General features: G+C 51.1%; 1 protein-coding gene across 4 annotated transcripts in view; it reads right to left on the bottom strand.

Annotated features, from left to right (window-relative positions):
- RPS6KA1 (ribosomal protein S6 kinase A1) overlaps positions 1 to 18,817 on the bottom strand; it is a 42,654-nt gene that overhangs the window by 13,935 nt on the left and 9,902 nt on the right. For 2 of the 4 annotated variants that reach the window (XM_069803216.1, XM_069803217.1), the window contains one exon: positions 4,512 to 4,565. The exons of the other annotated variants lie outside the window; for them this stretch is intronic. In XM_069803216.1, coding sequence (XP_069659317.1) covers positions 4,512 to 4,565 — 54 coding nt within the window. The remainder of the gene's footprint in view (positions 1 to 4,511; positions 4,566 to 18,817) is intronic. 4 annotated transcript variants of the gene reach the window in all.

The raw sequence follows: 18,817 nt of genomic DNA, 5'->3' as shown, positions 1-18,817 counted from the left end.
TTGCATTTCTTTGAACTGCATTTCAGAAGAGTGCTTGAAAAGCACCTTCCTTTTTAAGGCACTGGTAGCAAAAACAGGAGTGTTTATGCCACTAAAAATCCCACAACACAAAAATACGGCACTGTTGTCAAAACACGGCCAGGGCTGGCAAAAATCAGACATGTTGGAGCCCATCTGCTCAGCAATCTGAGCAACTCTGCAACATAAGTCTTAGTGCATCTTCAGCACATACAGATGATGCTTTAACAGACTCAAGCCTTCAAGAAGATTGAGGGGAAGCCAAGGTCTCTGGCACATGTTTTGTTTAAAACACATTCTTTTATTTAAAAAAAATAAAGAAGAAAAAGAGATTTAATCAGCAGTATCTAGAATAAACTCACCAGTGAAGCTAGGCCAGCACACAAGAACAGCCACAGACCCTGAGGTGATGCTGAAATCCCTCCTTTCCCCAGCAAACCTCGTCCGTACCTCTGGTGCATAGAGCTCAGAGTTCAGCTCAACAGAAACACCTTGTGCTGCTTTCTATTTGCATGCCAGACTTTTTGCACTACTAGTCTTCCAGCTGTGCCTTTCCCTCTACTTCTCTTGATCATACCTAGCCAGTATATCTGTACTTAGGTTTCCTCTGAGCTTGACCTGTTCCAGCCCCTCTCCCGACCGACCACGGGGAGAACCCACAGGGCAGGCTGGACTCAACTTCCCACTTCTACAGACGTGAATCTTACTCAGGACAGAAATCTCTTGTAGCTGTACATCTTGTAAGGGCAAGTCCAGGCTTCTTAGCACTTCAGTCCCACATTAACCAGCATTAGATACGGTCTGGTTGCTATTTGGACCTGAAGGCCAGCAATTACGTTCCAAAGGGCATTAAACATGGTTGCTCTCTGACCCTAGGGCAGATGCGGCCATCGGAGGCTGCTAGAAAGCTGGAACTACTATTTAGTTTTTCCCCTTGCAGAGTTGGGGGGAAAAAAAGTGATGCTTTGTTTTCTGAAACTATTCAGATACTTGGTCTGGAACCCACGGCCTAATCAAAGCAGCTTCTAAAAACAACAGGAACCAAGTTTCTCTTGGTTCTGCCTCTCCTCTGCACCCCAGCCCACTCCCCACCCTCCCAGCACCTTCTCGGGGAGGGTGGCCTTGCCAAGCGCCCGCGGATGTGGTTGCCTACCTGCACCGAGCACCCTTCCCTTCCCGCTCTCACGCTTGGCTTTTCTCTAGATTAGGAAGTGGCTTTGTTCCCATGTTGATAGCTTTGCTCTCTCAAGATCCTGCATTATTCAGACACCAAGACCTAGCAAAGAAGCCCGTGCTCTCAGCGGTGCAGCATGGGGAGAGGGCAGGGGGACAGGAGCTCCTCCCGTATTATCCTGCCTTTTGCTGGTCTCAGTGATCACAGAGAAGAAAGATCTTATAATCCCTGTAACAACAAGTTTTCATGTTCCATATGCTCTCCCGGCTTAAATCAGCCACCTTACACTTCTGGTTTTTCGTTTGGAGGCTCAGTCCACAGCAGACAGCTGTTGGTTAGGAACAGCTTCCCACTTCTAGCCAAGAGCGTGATGGGCAGTCAGCCAAGAGGTCTCCTCCTGCTAGTCCTTCCCTGTTGTTCAGCTCTCCAGGGAGTGACCCCACAGCAGGCAGAGACCCAGGGATGGGACCAGTGGAAGTTGTAGGCTCTTTCTGCTCCCCCCATCTTCATGAAAACACTAGAGAGAAACCAGGACTACACAGCATCAGCGCTTGTACAACCATGCATGTTTCACCCTGTAGCATCACACACCTATGCAGAGAGGAACATTTAAAATGAACTCTCGTATCCACCTCCAAGGCATCCGGACCCATTCTCCCGCCACAGCTCTTCAGGAGCTGCGGAGCGATGTATTTCCACAGCTGTGGGAATTCTTTGCCTTGGCCAATAGCAAGACCCAGGGTGTTTAACTACAAGCGGTTTCAGCAGCCCAAGCTGTATCTGAAGGCAGGCAAAGATTTGCATACGTAGCCTGCCAGCCAGACCACATCAGCAAACACACATACATATATACATACCAACAAGACCAAAAGTGGCATCAGCAGAGACATTGTTGATAGGTTTCTGAGAAAAGCTTTGAGATGCCATTTGGCATCTTGCTGACACAAGGGAGGTTTTCTCCCGTGGACTCATCCAGTAACTTGCAATTCAACAGTTAGGACTCTGGGGACCAGCTCCTACAGCCTGTTTAGCAGCACCAGAACAAGTCTCTAGCACAAAAGCACTCGCGTGCCACCGAGCACAAACAGGCTCTGCTTGCACCGAGATAAGTTTCTTCCAATGGCACCGTGAAGCAAACTATCCCAGAAGGCAGAAAAAGAAAAGCAAACCAGACTGCTCCGAATATCCATCTGAAGCAGCAGCCCACCTGGATGAGCCACCAGCAACACCAAGTGAAGCAAAGCGAGCTAGCGGCAGTACTGACCGGGCTGGAGAGCTGGCTGGGGGCAGGCAGCTGCAGGCTGCAGGGCTTGGCTCGATGTTTCCTCTGCAGCCAGAGCGTGAGGAACGCGCAGATGCGAGGAAGTTTAGGGTCCCTCTCCATTCTCCCATCCCGATATCAACATCGCACAGCCCCGGTAACCGTCACCCCCGCGAGATCCCGGGGAAGCACGGTCGGCTCCCGAGGATCGGGGAGGCTCCCGCGGAGCTGCATGGACGCCCCACGCTTGAGGTTGCCGGATGGAGGAGATACAGGTGGTTAAAGCCCAGCTGGCAGATGCGCAGTGGAGACAAGCGACTCGGTTGCAGAGGCACATTCATGCTCCCACTCCCCAGCAACAGCGCTTGTGGTTGGGGCTTTTTGGTTGGGTTGTTTTTTTTTTTTTTTTGGTTTTGGTTTAAAAAAAATAAAAATCTCACAGCTCCTTGTTCACATTTGGGTTCCCTGGTTCAGACAAGATGCTGACAGAAAACATACATGGTCTAGTTAAAGTGACTTCCATCTAGTGCTGCATGAATCTCATGTCAGGCTGTGAGCTTTGGGGGTATTTCCACAACGGGGGAATATTCCGAGAAGCCACTTACTCTTTAAAAAGGAAGAGAAAAACTCATGAAACCTCACACAGAAGTCTGACACCACCTCGGAAAGCTGCACATCTCTTTGCTCTCACACTGGCACAGGGATGATAAGTCACCCATGATGGGATTCGGGGTGCATCGATCCCATGGGCAAATCCTCTAGCATCACTAGGATTTGCACCTAGTCCATCGTTTGCTTTATGCTGCATGGGAGTACTTGCTGTGGACGCTGGAGTTATCTAACAGCCACCCTGGGAAGTTCCATGCGAGGTATTTTTTAAGGGCACTCCTGATGCAGACAGCTTCTGAACCCACTGCTGCTCGGATTTACTGGCAGAACAGAGGAGAGGTATTTAGATTGCTTGTTTTGCCTCCTTTCCCCTCCAAGCCTGTTCCCCTTTGACCTTTCCATTGGGTCAGGACAGACAGATGTTTTCTGCAGCAAGACCCCAGAGAGCGCAGGTAAGAAAGAAACCCCTTGAAATGAGTAAAAAGACACCCACGCACCTTCGCAATTAGAAATAACCCCGTGTCAGCGTTGATTTCTGAATTTCTCCAGAGAGCGCAGAGTATGAAAAGAGGTTCTTGGTTTGGACCCAGAGAAACTACTTATGACTGTCTTGCCTCCTCCGCCCCCATAATGTGCTCTTTAAGAACCGATAATGAAAGAAACAAATGACTTAATACCAGCAAGGCAGCTGGTCCCAGCTCCACGGAGGGAACCTCAATAGCTGATGAGGTCCAAAGCAAGGGAGCAGGTGCCAGCGAGCAGCACGAAACAGCACCGTGCAGCTGCTGAGCACAAGTCTCCAGGAGACTCGGTTCATACTGACACCTCCTTCACTCTGCCACAGTCCCAGTGAAGCAGAAACCGTGTCCACAACGTGCCCTCTGAAGGTGAGCATCACCGCTTCTAAGGAAGCTTTATGTTGCTCAGTGAAGCTGTGCAGGAGACGCAGCCAGCCAGCTCTCCTTGCGTGTGGGCCTGGCAAGATCTGATAAATCTCATCCCGATAGAGACAATTTTGCATGTTGCGTTATCAGGCACGCAGCACGGGGAGAGGAGCCTCAGAAAAGCAATCAAAAAAACCCCACTGTACGTCCCTGCCACTAAAACGCTGGAGCGCCCGCCCCAGCAAGCTGACAAGATCAGAAAGCCACAGGAGACATAAATGACAGCACGGAAAGGGGTTTGGTGTGGGGAGGAAGGAGGAGGAGGATGAAATCAAGTCCAGGATGTCACGTGAGCAAGTGAGTAATAGCTGTTTTCTGTATTAGCAGTCCCACCTAGCTGAGACGGGCTGGTAGGGGCTTGCTGCCAGAAAAGGTTTGGTTTTCAGAGAGGTCCTTGCGAGCTCTGCTTACGCCCTCGCATACGTGGGACGACCCGTCATGGGACAAAGTGCAAATTAAATGCATGAGTCTCCTCGAGGTGCACATCTGCAGCAGGCTCTCTTACCTTGTCTGCCGAGTCCACAAGGTCTTTCTCTATCCAAGTGATGTCTGATTTTGCCTGTGGGACAACAAATGAGTGTCAGCACAGAGGGGCTGTGATACTCTGCTAGAGTTTTCCCAACGAACTTGTTTAGCAAGACCAGGCGAGCTGTTTCCAGTCACTGGTGGTGTCCCACCAGACATCGCTCCTCGGGATGCGATGCTGAGCTCTGATGGTGGCTCCGGGAGAGCAGCCGGAGCCAGCTGCTGTTAAAGGCTTTGATAAACTCTGACGGGCGGTGGAGAAGGACACGGTGCCGGCGCTTGGTTACACGCATTTCCCAAGAATCAGAGTGCCACCGCCAAGGAGAGAGAATTAATTTCTGGCAGGTTAAGGTCTAGATCAGATTTTACTCTCAGCTACACGTGGACAAGCTCCAAAAGCATCTGTCCTGGTAGCGGTGTCCTGGGTCTGCAGGGAAGTTTGGCACCCCCGTGGCAAAGAGAGGGCTCCTCTCCAGGGGCACGCTCAGCGTTTCTAAAGCAAACAGGAGGAACATATTCAAATACCAAAACTCACCACATCCCTCAAGGGCAGGGCAGGGCCAGCCCAGCTGCTCTGACAGGTCCTTGAGCAGCATTAGAAATGTCAATTTATGCTGCCTCTGGGGCCAGATGCAATTCTGTGAACCCTTACAGAGAGAGATGCAGAAGCATTTAAGGGGAGCTCAGAAAACAACTGCTCCTGAGCTAGGATATGGCTCCTTCTCCCCCCAAAACTCAGACTTAAGGGAAGAAGTAAGTTTTTGCAAGGTCAATACCCAAGCCTGCTGTATTTTAATGAACATACATAGATTTGCTATCACATCTAGGCACTCTTTCACCTGTTTTTTAGATAATGAGCTAAGTTTGAATAGAAAAATCACCCCCCGAAAAATCAAAACGGATTTGAAACGTTTCCTCCAAGAGGTTCAAGTCTTTGGCTGCAGATGAGGTAAAACTCATGTGACTGCAGACAGAAGGGATGTAAGAGAGACTCGAGCTGTGACTTCTCTTATGTCTTTTCAAGCAGTTTGTCAGCACAACGGAGCCCGTGGCGCTGGCAGGGCTCTTCGGCGCCAGCAACATCAACCGGGTGGGCACAGCGCGAGGCAGAGCGACCTGAGACAGGGGCTATGGAGAGGCAAGAGAAGAAAAAGCAAGCCTCGAGGGAAGGGAGGAGCTGTGTGAAAACAGCGAGATTAGAGTTAAGAATTAACTGATTTTCAGCTCTGGAAGGACTGGATCAGATGGGAGGGGGTCCTTGCAGTCACCTCTTTCCCTTCCTCCCCTCCATCGCTCTGCCCTTGCTGTGGGAGCAGCCGGGATCTCTTTGGGTCTGGGAGAAGGTGGTTGTCCCGCTGCTGCCGTGGGAAGCGGATGCCCGGGGCAGCCAGCTGACACATCTACCAAAGCCACAACTAAACCCCTTCCTGAACTCCCCAAAGCGATCACAAAAACCTCAGTGATCCCCCCCGGGGATCACACCCACCCACAGGGAAACCAGCTCCTTCACGGCTCCAACTGGCGAGCAGGCACCAAACCCTGCCTTGGATGGGGATGGATTGATTTCTCTCCCACAAGCACGGATCTCTCTGCAGGTCCACCCTACCAGCACAAGACACTGCTCCTGCAAGCTACCAGCCATCTTCTGACACCTGCAGCCTCGGGGGAGGCCATTTTACACAGATTCCTGCACCACTGAGAAATGGTATTTGCTGTTCCTGAAAAATAAAAAGGAAACCCCGGCCACTGGGCAGATCTGAGCCCAGGAGGTCACTCAAGTCAGAGGAGGAGACAACTTCTTCTGAACTTCCCAAAGCCGTCTTTGAACCGCACAGATGGCTTAGTCACCCTAGATCAGGGCTGGGAACATACATATGGGGTGGTTTTTTTTGCAGCACCAAGTTCAAAATACAAGTCCTCTTTCCTACTTTCCCCTTTCTTGAGGAATGATTTTACAAGCCAGAAGCCAAGAGACAGGTTTGTTTTTGCTCGCATTTTGTCACTTTGCTGGTTGAGACAGCCACATCTAAATGCAAGGAAGAAAAAAAAAAAAAACCTGCAAGAGCTAGAAACAGATTACGCTTTTGGCATTTCGCTTCCTATTCATCAACAACTAACCAGAAGCTGTTTTAATTTCTGTTGCTTCAACACATGCTCTGGTCCCAAAACACTCCCAAATTTCTGGCAGCACCTAGGAAAGACACTCCTTAGAAAGCAGTTTTACCATCAGAAATGCCTTTTCCAAAAGAGAAGTCGTTAGTTAATACTGGATAAGGTCTGGCTCTATGAGGTCAGGCGATTCACCAACTTCTTGCGTCCTGCAGAAGAGACAGAGCACAGCACTGTATGCAGAGCAGATATTTTATCAGCTAGACACTTGCCTCCTGGATCCTTGGCTTGCTGCGAAAGAGGAGCCTCAGCATCTCCAAAGCTTTAGGCTGCTATTCTCCCATACTTTGCAAGCTGGCTTCTGAACTTAGAGCACTCTGCAGCACCCAGACCAGCACGAGAACCCTGAGTGTAGTAGTTATGTCACTGGGATGTATTTTGGGAGTTTTCACTGAAAGGAAACTGCGGTTTTGTATGGGGAAATTGCATTGTGTGGTGATGGCTGCACGGTACCAGCAGGCAAATGAAAACACTGGATGGCTTTACGGGTGCTTAGGCATGGCTCTTTCCATCAGCAAATCTCAGCAGGCTTTTCAAGAGGATCAGTACAGTCCCCCATGTCACAGACAGGAAAATAGGCATAGAAAGACCAATTTCAGTCACTACACGAGGCAGCAACAAGCAACTGAGAGCCTGTGCAGCTTTCTTCCTCAAACTTATGCGGCCCCTGCTCTGAGCAGCACAAATGCCGAGTCCAGCACAAATGCTCTCCCTGGAGGATCAGCTGAATTGCAGGTCCGCAGGGAAGGGGTCAGGAGGAGGCAGGTTCTGCATCCTTCCCTGGTCCGTCCCTGCCCCATGTCAGAGTCACCGCTTGGTCATCTGCTGCATCAGGTCTTTGGGACGCTGCTGCGAGGCCCCACGTGAGGTTTGCACACTGACATCTTAGGGGGGGGTTGCACAATCCTGTCTGCTTGCTCAGCGGTCAGCTCCTGCACCGTGACGCTGCTCTGCACCCTGCTCTTATACAGCCAGGGATGCCTTAATACGGCCAGAGATGGGCACTGGCCAAGTCAGACAGTACAGACACGGGGAGCGGAGTAGAGAGGTGAGAAGGTCTTTGTCCCTATGGCTGTGAATCAATTCTTTCCCAATTTCTATGTTTGCAAGGAAAAGAGCGAGCCCCACGCTTACTCCCAGTTCCTGTCAAGAGGCCATCTGCATTTCATCTGTACAAAATAGATACCCTAGATGGTTTCAAAAGTTACCCAGCTGCTTCACCAGTGTCACTGCAAGGTCCTTTGCTGTTTTACAGAATCCCTTTAGCTGTCCCCACTCTGTACCTTAAAGTCACAGCTCCTGCCAAACTTCTTTCCAGATCCATGCAACTTTTGCAGCTGTTAAGCTGCTTAGTGCTGCCCTGGACTGCAGCATTCAACCTGCTGCCAGGCTGCAGCTGTGTCTATACGGAGCATCCCAATAGCTCCTTCCCACTCCTAGAGCCTGTTTCCCAGGGAGAATCGCTCCCTCCTCAGTGGCAGGAGGCACAGGGGATCTCAAAACGATTCTGCAGCAGAGAAACACAGAAGCTGGAAGTTATGTTTGGGCAGCTACAGCTCGTGCAAGGAATTAAAGCAGCGGCAGAAGGCAGGCACGCTTCTAGCGTGAGATGGGATGATGCACTACCCTGGTTCGTGGTCTGGCCTCTCTTCTGATCAGTTTTCTGACCTGTACGTTAACATGGGCACAAAGAATTTCATCCTCACCCCATCCTGCCTTGCCAGGGGTCTGGCTCAGCCTACCTGCCTCTTTTTGCCCCTAGAAACAACGCTTTGAATTCCTGAGGCTCTTCACAAGGAAGAAGCTCATCCTGAAGCCCCTCTGCTAAAACTAGAGATCATAAACCAGTCTTGGTCAGAAGCAGAAGCCATCAGCTCTTTGCTTCAGATGCAGCTAACAGCCATGGAGGGAAAGGCTGCTGCAAGAGTGAAAACCTCCATTGCTTCGCTGTCTCTGCTCCCAAGAGAAGGGACCAGAACCAAACAAACAGGTAACAATCCCAATATAAGGCGATAAATCTGTACCAAGAAGCATAAACCAAAGGAAACTGTGGTGCAGGCAGCTGCACACCAGTAAGCAGGTTGTGAGTCTAAGGGCAAGAGACACGCAGGCTGAGCCAAGGCAGGAGGCTTCCTCCATCACACTTCCAAATGACCTTACACATCCCGGGTGGGTTTGACGCTTTTAGGGCAGAATTAAGTCACTTCTAGGCCTTATGCCATATTTTTGAAAAGCAAAAAGTTGGTGACAGAAGTGGGTTTGCCAATTCTGTTCTTTCTTTTCCTATACCTGTGGGTCCTGGGAGAAGCGGGGTGATGCTGTCTGAGCAGACGCTGGCACTGAAGTGCCAAGACCTGGCTGCAAACTCTGCGTGAACCTGCTGCCATTGGCACATCAGTCCTAGGAAAGATGATCCCCAAATCCAGTGATACCAGATACAAATGGTTCCCAGTGCACGGTTTAAAGATGCTGTAATCCAATTCTGTGTCAGCAGACAAGACTGTAGGACTAAGCTCTAGCAACTCCCAACATCAGCTCCATAAAACAGGGCACTTGCTAGCCCTATAGATTTAAATCAGAATAACCAGGGGCTGCCTTTGCCTCCTGCCAGGATCCAGTTACATCCCACTGAGCACTGGGAACAGCATCGGGGAGGGAAGGATCAGGGTTTCATAAACTGGAAGGCGATGGTGTGAAGAACTGCTGCCCGAAGCGAGACAGCTGCTGTCACGTCAATGTGCTCCAGCAGTGGGACTCGTGCCCCATGCTAGACCAAAGGGATGTCTCAGCAGAGGTTTCAGCTGCTGGCCAGGAAGCACTGGGTGAAGACAACCTCTGACCATGAGCAGATCCCTCCAGCGCCGACTGCTCCTGGGTGCCAGCCTCAGGAGTGTGGGACCTTCGCACTCCTGAACTTTTGCATGAAGTTATTTTATGCAACCTACTCCAGAGCAATAACCTCCCTGCAGAGCAGCAACTCTGGCTCTGGAGGGAGCCTGAAATAAATGGGAAGCAAGAGATGCTGCAGCTTTGCAGAGGAAGCAAGTCTGCTTTTGCTGTTAAGAGCAGAGAGGCAAAGGCTGCTCTGTCTGGAACTTTTTTTTAAAGCAGTTGTTCTCAAAAAGAGGAACAAACAAAGCAAAGAAACCTCCCCAGCCACTGCCTGCCCTCCTGCAAAGGCCTTATTTTGGCAAGGCTGACGGTTAGTCTCATTTGCAATGAACGAATTGGCCAGAACCACGTACTTTTGTGTGCATTTCTTTGGTGGATCACCCTCAGTGCTCCTGGGAACTCCCAGACTTGGCCCCAGCCTGAGCAATCCTGGGGGACGCTCGTCCCTGAGCAGCACCGTTCTTCCCTGAGCAGAGACACCACATAGCCTTGCAAAGCGAAGGGCTTCAGCTTGCGGTACCTGCGTCTGAATGGACCCACCAGCCTGCACGGAGGACGGGCTGGACCTGTTTAGAGAGATGGGATGGAGAGAAGGGAACCGTGCCTCGAGGCAGAGCCATTTTGACACGAGAGGAAACGCTGCCCACAGCAACGAGATGGTCATATCAGCAGCTGCAGATTTTCACTCGCTTTGTTGCCATCCACCTACTTCCAGGAAAGCAAGGCAGGCGATGCTAACTACCCCCACAGGAAACCTGCCCTCTGAGCAACGCCTCTCCAGAAGTCTGCAACTGCTCCGGGACCTCTCTGGAGCTGAGAAATGTCACCGCGTACCTGTGCTACGTGCACAGCCTGCACGTGGGACGGTCACCACGTCAGCCCACCGCCACTCCTGGGGCTTTGCTGGGAGGGGAGAGCAAGAGCTAGGTCAGAGTAAGCAGGTGCTGCTGCTCCGTGTTTATTCGGGAAAGGAGTTCTTTCCTGGCCTGTCACTCATTACAGCTTAGGAGAGAAGTTGAAAACAGAAGTCCAGCCAAGCAGAACATTTTGTGAGATCGTACCAATTTCATTCAATTGCCGAAGTTAGAAAAAACACCTGGGAGAATTCAAGAGTTTCACTTTACCTAATTCAGCGGGCATTGTAGTATCAAGGTTGTATTCAAAGATTAAACACCAAAGCCATCTCTCTTGTACTTACACATACCACACACAATTACAGGAAAAAAAACCCTTGAAATCTCAAGCAATTTAAAAACCTCTCTGCCCAAGAGCAGACTCTGTCCTGTTCTCCCACAGGTGTTCCAATGGGTTTAATCCCAGTCCACGCTCCCTGGGCCATACAGCTCCCGCAGCCCCACGGCTGCCCTCCCTTCCAGGTATGAAACCTTGTGGGCTCTGGTTTTCCCAACTCCAGCATCATCCCAAACATCACCGATCCAGCATCGTTGCAGGGCTGCCTGCTGAAAGCAAAGGTCTGACCACCGTTTTATTGCGTTTTATAAGATAGGGTTACTTTTGCTTAGAATGTGCATGCCTGCATCTGCAAAAGTTTGGGAAGAAGAGACATGGGACCTCTCACTTGAGCTCCTCAACCACTTCCAACCACACTCAGAGCAGGAAAAGCTGCTGAAGAGTTCAGTCCTCAGGGTTTTAAAAAAGAAGGCGGCAGATGGAGGGAAGAGGTGTGCCTGTGTCCCTACGAGCTGTCAGAGAATCAGCAACAGCTTTTTACAGGAGGAGGGAGAAACAGGACAGCGTAAATGCCTGGGGTCACGGACAGAGCTTAAAAGAAGAGGGAGATTCTTCGAGCAATCCAAGAGGATCTTCAGAGAAAGAGACGGCTTCGTTAGTCCTTTAAACTAAACTCATGCTGAACAAGGGCATTTGCTGTTTTGACAGACAAAAGCCTCGGGAGGCAGCCAGGGCCCGGGGGAGGAAGGGCCCACCGCGGGGTGGCTTTGAAGATGGAAGTCTTGGACAAAGTCACTTCTACAAACACAGCTAAGGAGCACTGGAGACTTCGGCAACTGGAACTTCCCGATAAGTGGATAAGGACGGGGGCGGATTCCTGGCAGGAGCTTTGCTGCTAGAGGTTTGCGGCAAGGGAATACTGAGAGGGAACAGTGCTGCGGTAGAAAAGAGGCACGTTTCACCCTACACCATCTCCAAGGACTGTTTTATTGGTCTCCTGAAAAACAAAACAAACCAAAAGCGAGGGAGGGAGAAGAAACCCAGGTCATGCAGTCAGACCTCTGCATAGCGAGGGTGTCGGTAATGCTGGCATCTAGAAATCCTGTTCATCACTACCTTCATGCACAAACTCTTATTGGGGCCAAGGCAGCTAAGAGAAGTGAATGACCAACTCCATCATGGCATGGATAACACCAGGAACCTCCTCCCATATGGCTTAAAACAAAAGCCTTAGACTCCGAGCATCCTAGAAGCATCCTGCAATCTTCCTCGGGGCGATTCCCCTCCACTCAGAGAGGCAGCCAAATGCTCAGTGTAAAATTAATTTGGTGACCCTTGAGAAAGATTTTTCTGCTGCTCCGAGCAGTGATCGTGGCTCCCCGCAATGGGGGTAACAAGCAGATCCCTAAAAAGGGAAGACTCAGACCGAGACAGCGCAGTTTTACCCTGTTTGGTGTTTAGATGGAGCAGTTCCACCCTTTTTAATTTTCATGGGCCCCTTCTCTCACCAGCAAGTTCACTTTTTCTGTATGTCAGAAAGTGACCTACATCATCTTCTGCGGAGGTGGACGGAGCTGTCACAGGGAGGAAACACTGCAAAATCCTGGAGGCCACAAATAGACACCAGCACGGTCTGGCAACGAGGAGGAAAGCACCAGTAACAGAGCACAGGGGACTTCCCGGCAGAGCACGGTGGGACAGCGGTGACAGGTACCGGTGCAGCCGTGGGACAGGCTGTGTCACCCCAAAGGGGCTGAGAGCCCAGGGCACCCTGCCAGGCTCCCCCTTGAGCACACTCCAGCAGGTGGCACTCGGAGCATCTTTAATGTCCAAAAAGTGTTTCTGTTCTGAAACAGGAGGGTGAGAGCCGGAAGGACCCATTTCACAAACACCCATTTCATAAACACCTCTGCGGGAAGATTGAGCACCCCTAAACCAGGGGGGATCTAGGAACTGCTTAAGGGATGAGATGTTTTCTCAAGCAAAGCCTGAGGCTGAAGAAGGGAAAAGGTGGCCTCACGCAGCAGAGCTCCCATGGCAAGGCAAGTCCTTCTGCTTCACAACATCCTTTTTGATCTGCTCGGTTGTTACCCCCCGACTCATTTGACCAGGAACACCAAAATACCTGCTTTACACCAGAGGGCTCAGGTCCCTTTTGGGATGGAGAGAGCAGAGAGGCTCAGGCACAGGCATCCCCCTTGCACTCCCCAGTCTCCTCCCTGCTCCTGGCTCTCTCCAGGGGCATTTTGGCACCAGATCCTGAAAGTTTCTTTAAAAAAAAAAAAAAAAAAAAATCTCCATTCTTTCCAGGCACTACAAGCCACAGCTGGCCAGGATCAGATGACAATGAGCAGTTTGGGCTAAAGATACAAGCTTAGGCAAAAGATGTTCCCAAACCCCACCGAGACCTTCCAATAGCTCTCCAGTGCCACTGCAGCCTGCTGCGGAGCTGCAAGAGAAGCACTTGCAGCCAGGAGGACTTTGCACCCAGTGAAATGAGATGCCAGAAAGGAAAATACCTTTAACTGCCAGGAGATAAGGAACTACTTAATTATGCAGCTTCTACAGAACAAATCAGTCTCCATTTAGAAAGCGCAAAGGATTCTGCCTCCCCTTCCTGCAGCCCTACACACGTTTCCCAGCAAGGAGGAAAGGTCCACTCCCAGCAAATTCAGATAAGCTCATGCTTTGGTGGTGGTAAAACCAGGGCACCCCATCCCAGGCTTTTCTACATGAAGAATATTACTCTTAGGAACCAGCATTAAAGCACTATCCACCATCTAGGCACGATGCAGTTTTGCTACTTTCAGTACAGAAGATGAAAACTCTAACTAAATTATAAAATATAATGCTGGTTTCACAACAAGAACTGAGACTTGTTTGCTGCCCCTGGAGTTATCGTGGGATGTGGAAACTATTCTCTATCGCAGGCACGCAGGAATTCCATACTCCTCCCACAGCACACATGCTGCTGGCGGTTTTCTTGTTGCAAGACACATGAAAAGTGGTCTCAGGACTTGGTAAAGCCTTTGCTTGGTACCTACCAGGTTTTGGGATGTGCATGCTGGGAGAACCCAGCGCTCTCTCCCACCCTCTGGGAAAGACACACGTGTGAGATACATTGAAAAAAAAGTAATCACCACATTTGCATGGTGGCTCTGAACTAGAGCACTGTTAAAAGAAAAAAAAAAACGCATCCAAAACACACCCTGAGCTGCGTGTTACCAACACCCTGGTGAGAGCATACAGGATGAGCGCCTGCCGTAGCAACGCACAATTTTTTCATTTAATGCTTGTACAAAATACTGATGCAGCCAGCGGCCGCCCCCTCGGCAGCTCAGCGGTGACACAGGCACACACGCCTGCCCTGCGTGCGGGGATGGGACCGTAACGTGAAGATCACTATCCATCCCCTTCCCAAACATCACAGTATGGGAATTACAGTCACCCTCAACACTGGGAATAACATGTTTTGTCCTGTTCCCCTAAGACATGAAAAATGCTATTTTAAGGAGCTTTTCTTCCTCCCGCTCTGTCCCTGCAGAGACCCCAGGGCTCCCCTCCTGGTGCTGCTGCCCAAAAGGAGCGACCCCCCAAAGACCACCGCAGCCCCCAGCCCCAGTGCTCTCTGGCTGGCCCGATGACGGTGCAGAGCCATCGCCTCCCCCTCTCTGTAAGCAGACACTGCCTATGCCTGATCTGTAACCTGGCCAGCCCAAGCCGTCCGGTTAAATACCCCTCTCTGATGGCGAGGAAATCAATACTGCCACATCTCAGAGTGCTTACGGGAGCACAAAAAGATTGTGTTCACAGTCCGTTCGCTATTTCCAGAGCCACACCAGCAGCTCTGCCGAGATCAAGGTTTCAAGTACAAACGAGGGATAAATGCCTTCATTTTCCGTATCCGAAGGGGTGACAATTCCCAGCTGCGTGCTCCAGGACTGGCAAGGGAAGGACCTGGATTTCACGGTGCAGTCGGGAAACCCTTTCTGCCTCAGAGCATCGTTGCAATGAGATCAGCTGGAGTTTCTGGGAGGCAATGCCAGCAAGCGGCTTTTCCTAAGGGCGAAGGAGAAGGGCTCTGGGCAAGACAGGATTCCTTAGGGGATAGCTGGGATTATCCTCCCTGGATGGTCCCCAGCCTCCTCCAGCCCTGTGGCAGCCCCTGGCAGGCAGCACAGTGCAGCCGGGGGGGCGCAAAAAGTTATTGCAGCTTCACCTGGAGCTATGGAAGGAATTTACGGCTCGTGTCAAAACTAGGCTTCAGCTTCCAAATAAAGCTGAGACTTGTAAAGCTGCAGGAGCTTCAGAGAGACTGCTTGCCTGTGCAGGGAGAGTCCTGCAGCAGCATCTGAGCCAGTGACCCCCCCAGCAAACCCAGCCAAGGGGACTCAGTGCTCCCAGTTGTTGGGGTGGCACGCTCCAGAGACCCAAGCCCGCACCGATCCCTTCAAAAATCAAATGTGAATAAGTTCTTCGGTTCGAGCTCTTCAGCGTCCTCTTCGGTGCCAGCCCTCGGCTGCTGTCCCTGGCACAGACGGAGCTGCCACCACCCCATCCCCTGCGGCCGGTCCCCATCTACCCTTCCCTCCATCGGAGAGAGGAGCCTGCGACTCCTCCATCCCTCCGGGAAAGCGCTGGCAGAGCTCTGGCCTTGCTCACGCTTCCTCCTGCGTCCACAAAAAACTTGACTTCAATCCCGTGCCCTCCGCCCCCCCAGCTCGGACAGCCGGGAGAAGCCTGGCCGAGGAGGGGTGGGCAGGAGGATCCCTTGCTTTGCTGCGGGCTCAAGAACTCCTTTAAGTCTGACGGGGAGATGGATGACACGGGTTTCCTCCGGCTACAGCACATAGTAAGAGATTTTTTTTTTTTAATTTTTTTTTCAGTAAAAGAGGCTTTCTGGAGGCAAAGCTTGAGGCAGTTTCTATGAACCCACAAGGGGGATGGAAATGGAAGAGAAGAAACCGGAGCAGTTTTGATGGGTCGGCGCGCCATGCGTGAGGGCTGTTTGAGTGCTGCTCGCCAGCTCTGCAGACTCTGCTGCATTCCTCATGTGCAAGTCCTGTAAACTGACCCCTCTTCAATTATTCATTAGAGTCTGCAGCTCATCAGAGACTCTGCTCCTCAAACAGGCATTTATTTGTGGATTTTTTTTTTTTTAAAGAGCTCAGAAGCTTGCTCTTAACCATAGCCCAGCCTTGCCAAGGACGAAGAGCAAACGCTCTGGCAAGAACAAGCCAGGCAGCTGTCAGGCATTACATTAAAAACAAACCCACTTGATTACTTCAACTGACAAGACGGAGCAGCCAGTTTAAGAGCTTTACTACTGACAGGCTGAAAAAGCTGAACATTAAGAGAGTAGCAATAGCTGCAGCCCAGTCCCTGCGGCACAGAGGGGAAGGCAGATTTCCAGGCAGCACCATGCCATGCTCGAGGTGTTCTGCTCCCACCAGGTTATCCCAGGTCCTGCCCAGTCCTGGGGGACCAGACTGGCCGGAGCACTCTTGGCTGAGCGGCTGGAAGCAACGGAAGAGGGGCAGTGGGCAGAGAAGGGATTTGCTGAGGTACCCGTCTCTTCCCACGTTCGATAGCTTTCCAGTTCTTGGAGAAAACAGCAGCAGCTGTGCAAACACGCCAGGCACGTTTCAAAGCAGAGCGTTTCACTTGTTTGTTTTAAACCCCTTCATGTTAAGAGGCTGCAATTAGAGTAATGTCCAAGACTGATGAGGATCGCAGTGCTGGACATGTCTTCTGTCTCGCACTCGGCCTGGAGCTGGAGTTCACGCTCAGCGCTGGCAGCCTACGCAATGAGAGCCCTCCATCACCTGCACCCTTGGTGGGCACACAGGACTTGCCCTTTGGTAGCCAGCAGGGCTCGGGTGACTCTTTCTTCCTCCCCACCCTGTGAAGGGAAGGTGCTTCAAGTTTCCCCTTTGACCACCGACTTAGTGATGCAGCTCCAAAGACAGGACAACTGTCAATGGATGTTCTGGCAGTCAGCGAAGCCTACAGCAAGACACGCAGTGGGTGAAGGAGAGAAATGTACTGTTGGACAGCAGAGCTATGAGCAAGCACTAATGCAGTATGCCACGATGGAGCAGCAGAAAGCCTTCCTCTCTTACATCCTGCTGGAGGAGCGTGAAGAATTCCCACTTCATGACTAGAGGTCAGAGCAGGATTCCTCACCAGCACTGAAGCCCAGCCTGCAGGAAAGCTGCTCCAGCTACATCCAGTTTGCAGACGGGAACGAAGAGCCGGTCTCGAGTACCTCAGCAGGTGCCAGAGGAGCGTAGCAAAACCAAGAACCAGCCTTATTTCTAACAGCAGTCAACTGCTATTGAACCACACAGAGGACTGGCACCGAGCTCTCTCACAGGTAGATGGCTAAGACCCTGTTTCCTCCAACTCATCCCAAAGAATTACAATCCAGAGCTGTGACTGTAACTGTACTTTGTCATCACTAGAGGGTTATAGCAGGGGTTTGCACCCAGAACACCACAAACTAATATTTACACTGGTGATATGGGTATTTCTCTGGCCAGAAGTGTCCACATCCAGGGTTCCTGCCTATAGCTTCCCTTGCCGAAGATGCCGCAGGGGAAGACCTTTCTGCATGCTTCACCTGGTCAGAACACAAGGATAAATCAGCAGGAGCTATACAGATCTGGGAAAGAGCCGTGTCTTCCCCTTTACTGCATTCCCACTATGGTTTGCTGCCTAACAGCAAGGCTCAGCCTGAGCAGGTGGGGCACCTCACGCCTGGTGCGTGCAGCAAAGCAAAGCCCTCGCTCCGGTCTCAAAGGTCTCTTTTATGGTGCAAAGCAGAGCTGGAAGAGGTTACTTACTCACTTCCCCAATTTTCGTTGCACACTGTGATTATCACCCAAGAACAAGCTGATCAGCACTCCCAGCCTGAGCCAGTGTTACCTCCAGAGAGAGTGGGCACACTCAGCACTGCAAATCCACTCCTCTGCTCTTCATTATGAAGTGATTTCACTAATTGGGTGTTGTACTTTCATGCATAATTCCTCACACTTGGCACCTTCAGGGAGCACAAGCTCACCCCTCAGCCAAGCTGGCTGCAGAGCAGGCTGTAAAACCCCAATTATGAGAGGTTCCATTTTTCCACTGAATTCAAGCCCTCTGTTGCCGTTCCGCAGCTGAACAAGGATCAATCTTCAGCCTACCTGACAATTAAAATCTAAAGAACATAGGAGAGAATGAGGTTCAGTACCTGGGGACCAATGCACAGCGCTGCTGATTAGCCCCTGGGGCAGAGCAGCTTTTGAGAGCAAGGCAAGAGACCTCCCTTTCTGCTCCTGACCTGCACAGAGATGCAGCTGAGGTTAACCCACGGCTCTCGCAGGAGAAGTTTCTCTCGGTGTCAGCCCAGGCTGGGTCAAAGGAAACAGAACAAGAAGAAAGCAGACCCTGAGCTCTCTGCAATGCAGAGGATGCCGGGGCAGCAGTCCTGCTCTGCGAGCATCCGTCCTGCTCCTCTACCACCAATACGAACGTGAAAGAGGAGCTTTTCTATTCAGCAGCCCGCAGACATCGCACTGAAACCTTGCACCAACTGCGTTGCTGCTATCCTAAAGCCAACATCAAATTTAAACAGGGTCAAACACCACCAAACAGGAGAGGGGGGATTAAAAAAAAAAGTCATCCCTGTACCTATCTTTGCCAAAGGCTGCTGTTCAACGTAGCGTTGGATTAGCAATTTGGTTTTAGGGATGTGGCCAGGACTGCCTGGCAGATCGATCGCAGACTTTTACGGTAGGGACACGCTAGGAACATCCAGACAAGCAAGGACTCAGGCACGAGCAATCTAGGATTGTGCTCGCTGTCAGGAGAGGGTTTGGCTTGGAATTCCTTATGGCCACAGAGCTGGAATGCTGTTGGGATGGCCCTGACTGCAGATCCAGGCTCCTTTCCCTGCGACCATGCAAAGGGAGGCAGATGCTCCAGACAGCTCTCTGCCCAACCTGTAGGATCTTGCAGGCATTTCCAAGATACTCAGATAAACACACCGAG

Source organism: Haliaeetus albicilla, chromosome 16, assembly GCF_947461875.1.
Source record: "Haliaeetus albicilla chromosome 16, bHalAlb1.1, whole genome shotgun sequence".
Lineage (NCBI taxonomy): Eukaryota > Metazoa > Chordata > Aves > Accipitriformes > Accipitridae > Haliaeetus > Haliaeetus albicilla.
Note: the sequence above shows the minus strand (reverse complement) of the source record. Positions and strands in the feature narration are given on the sequence as shown.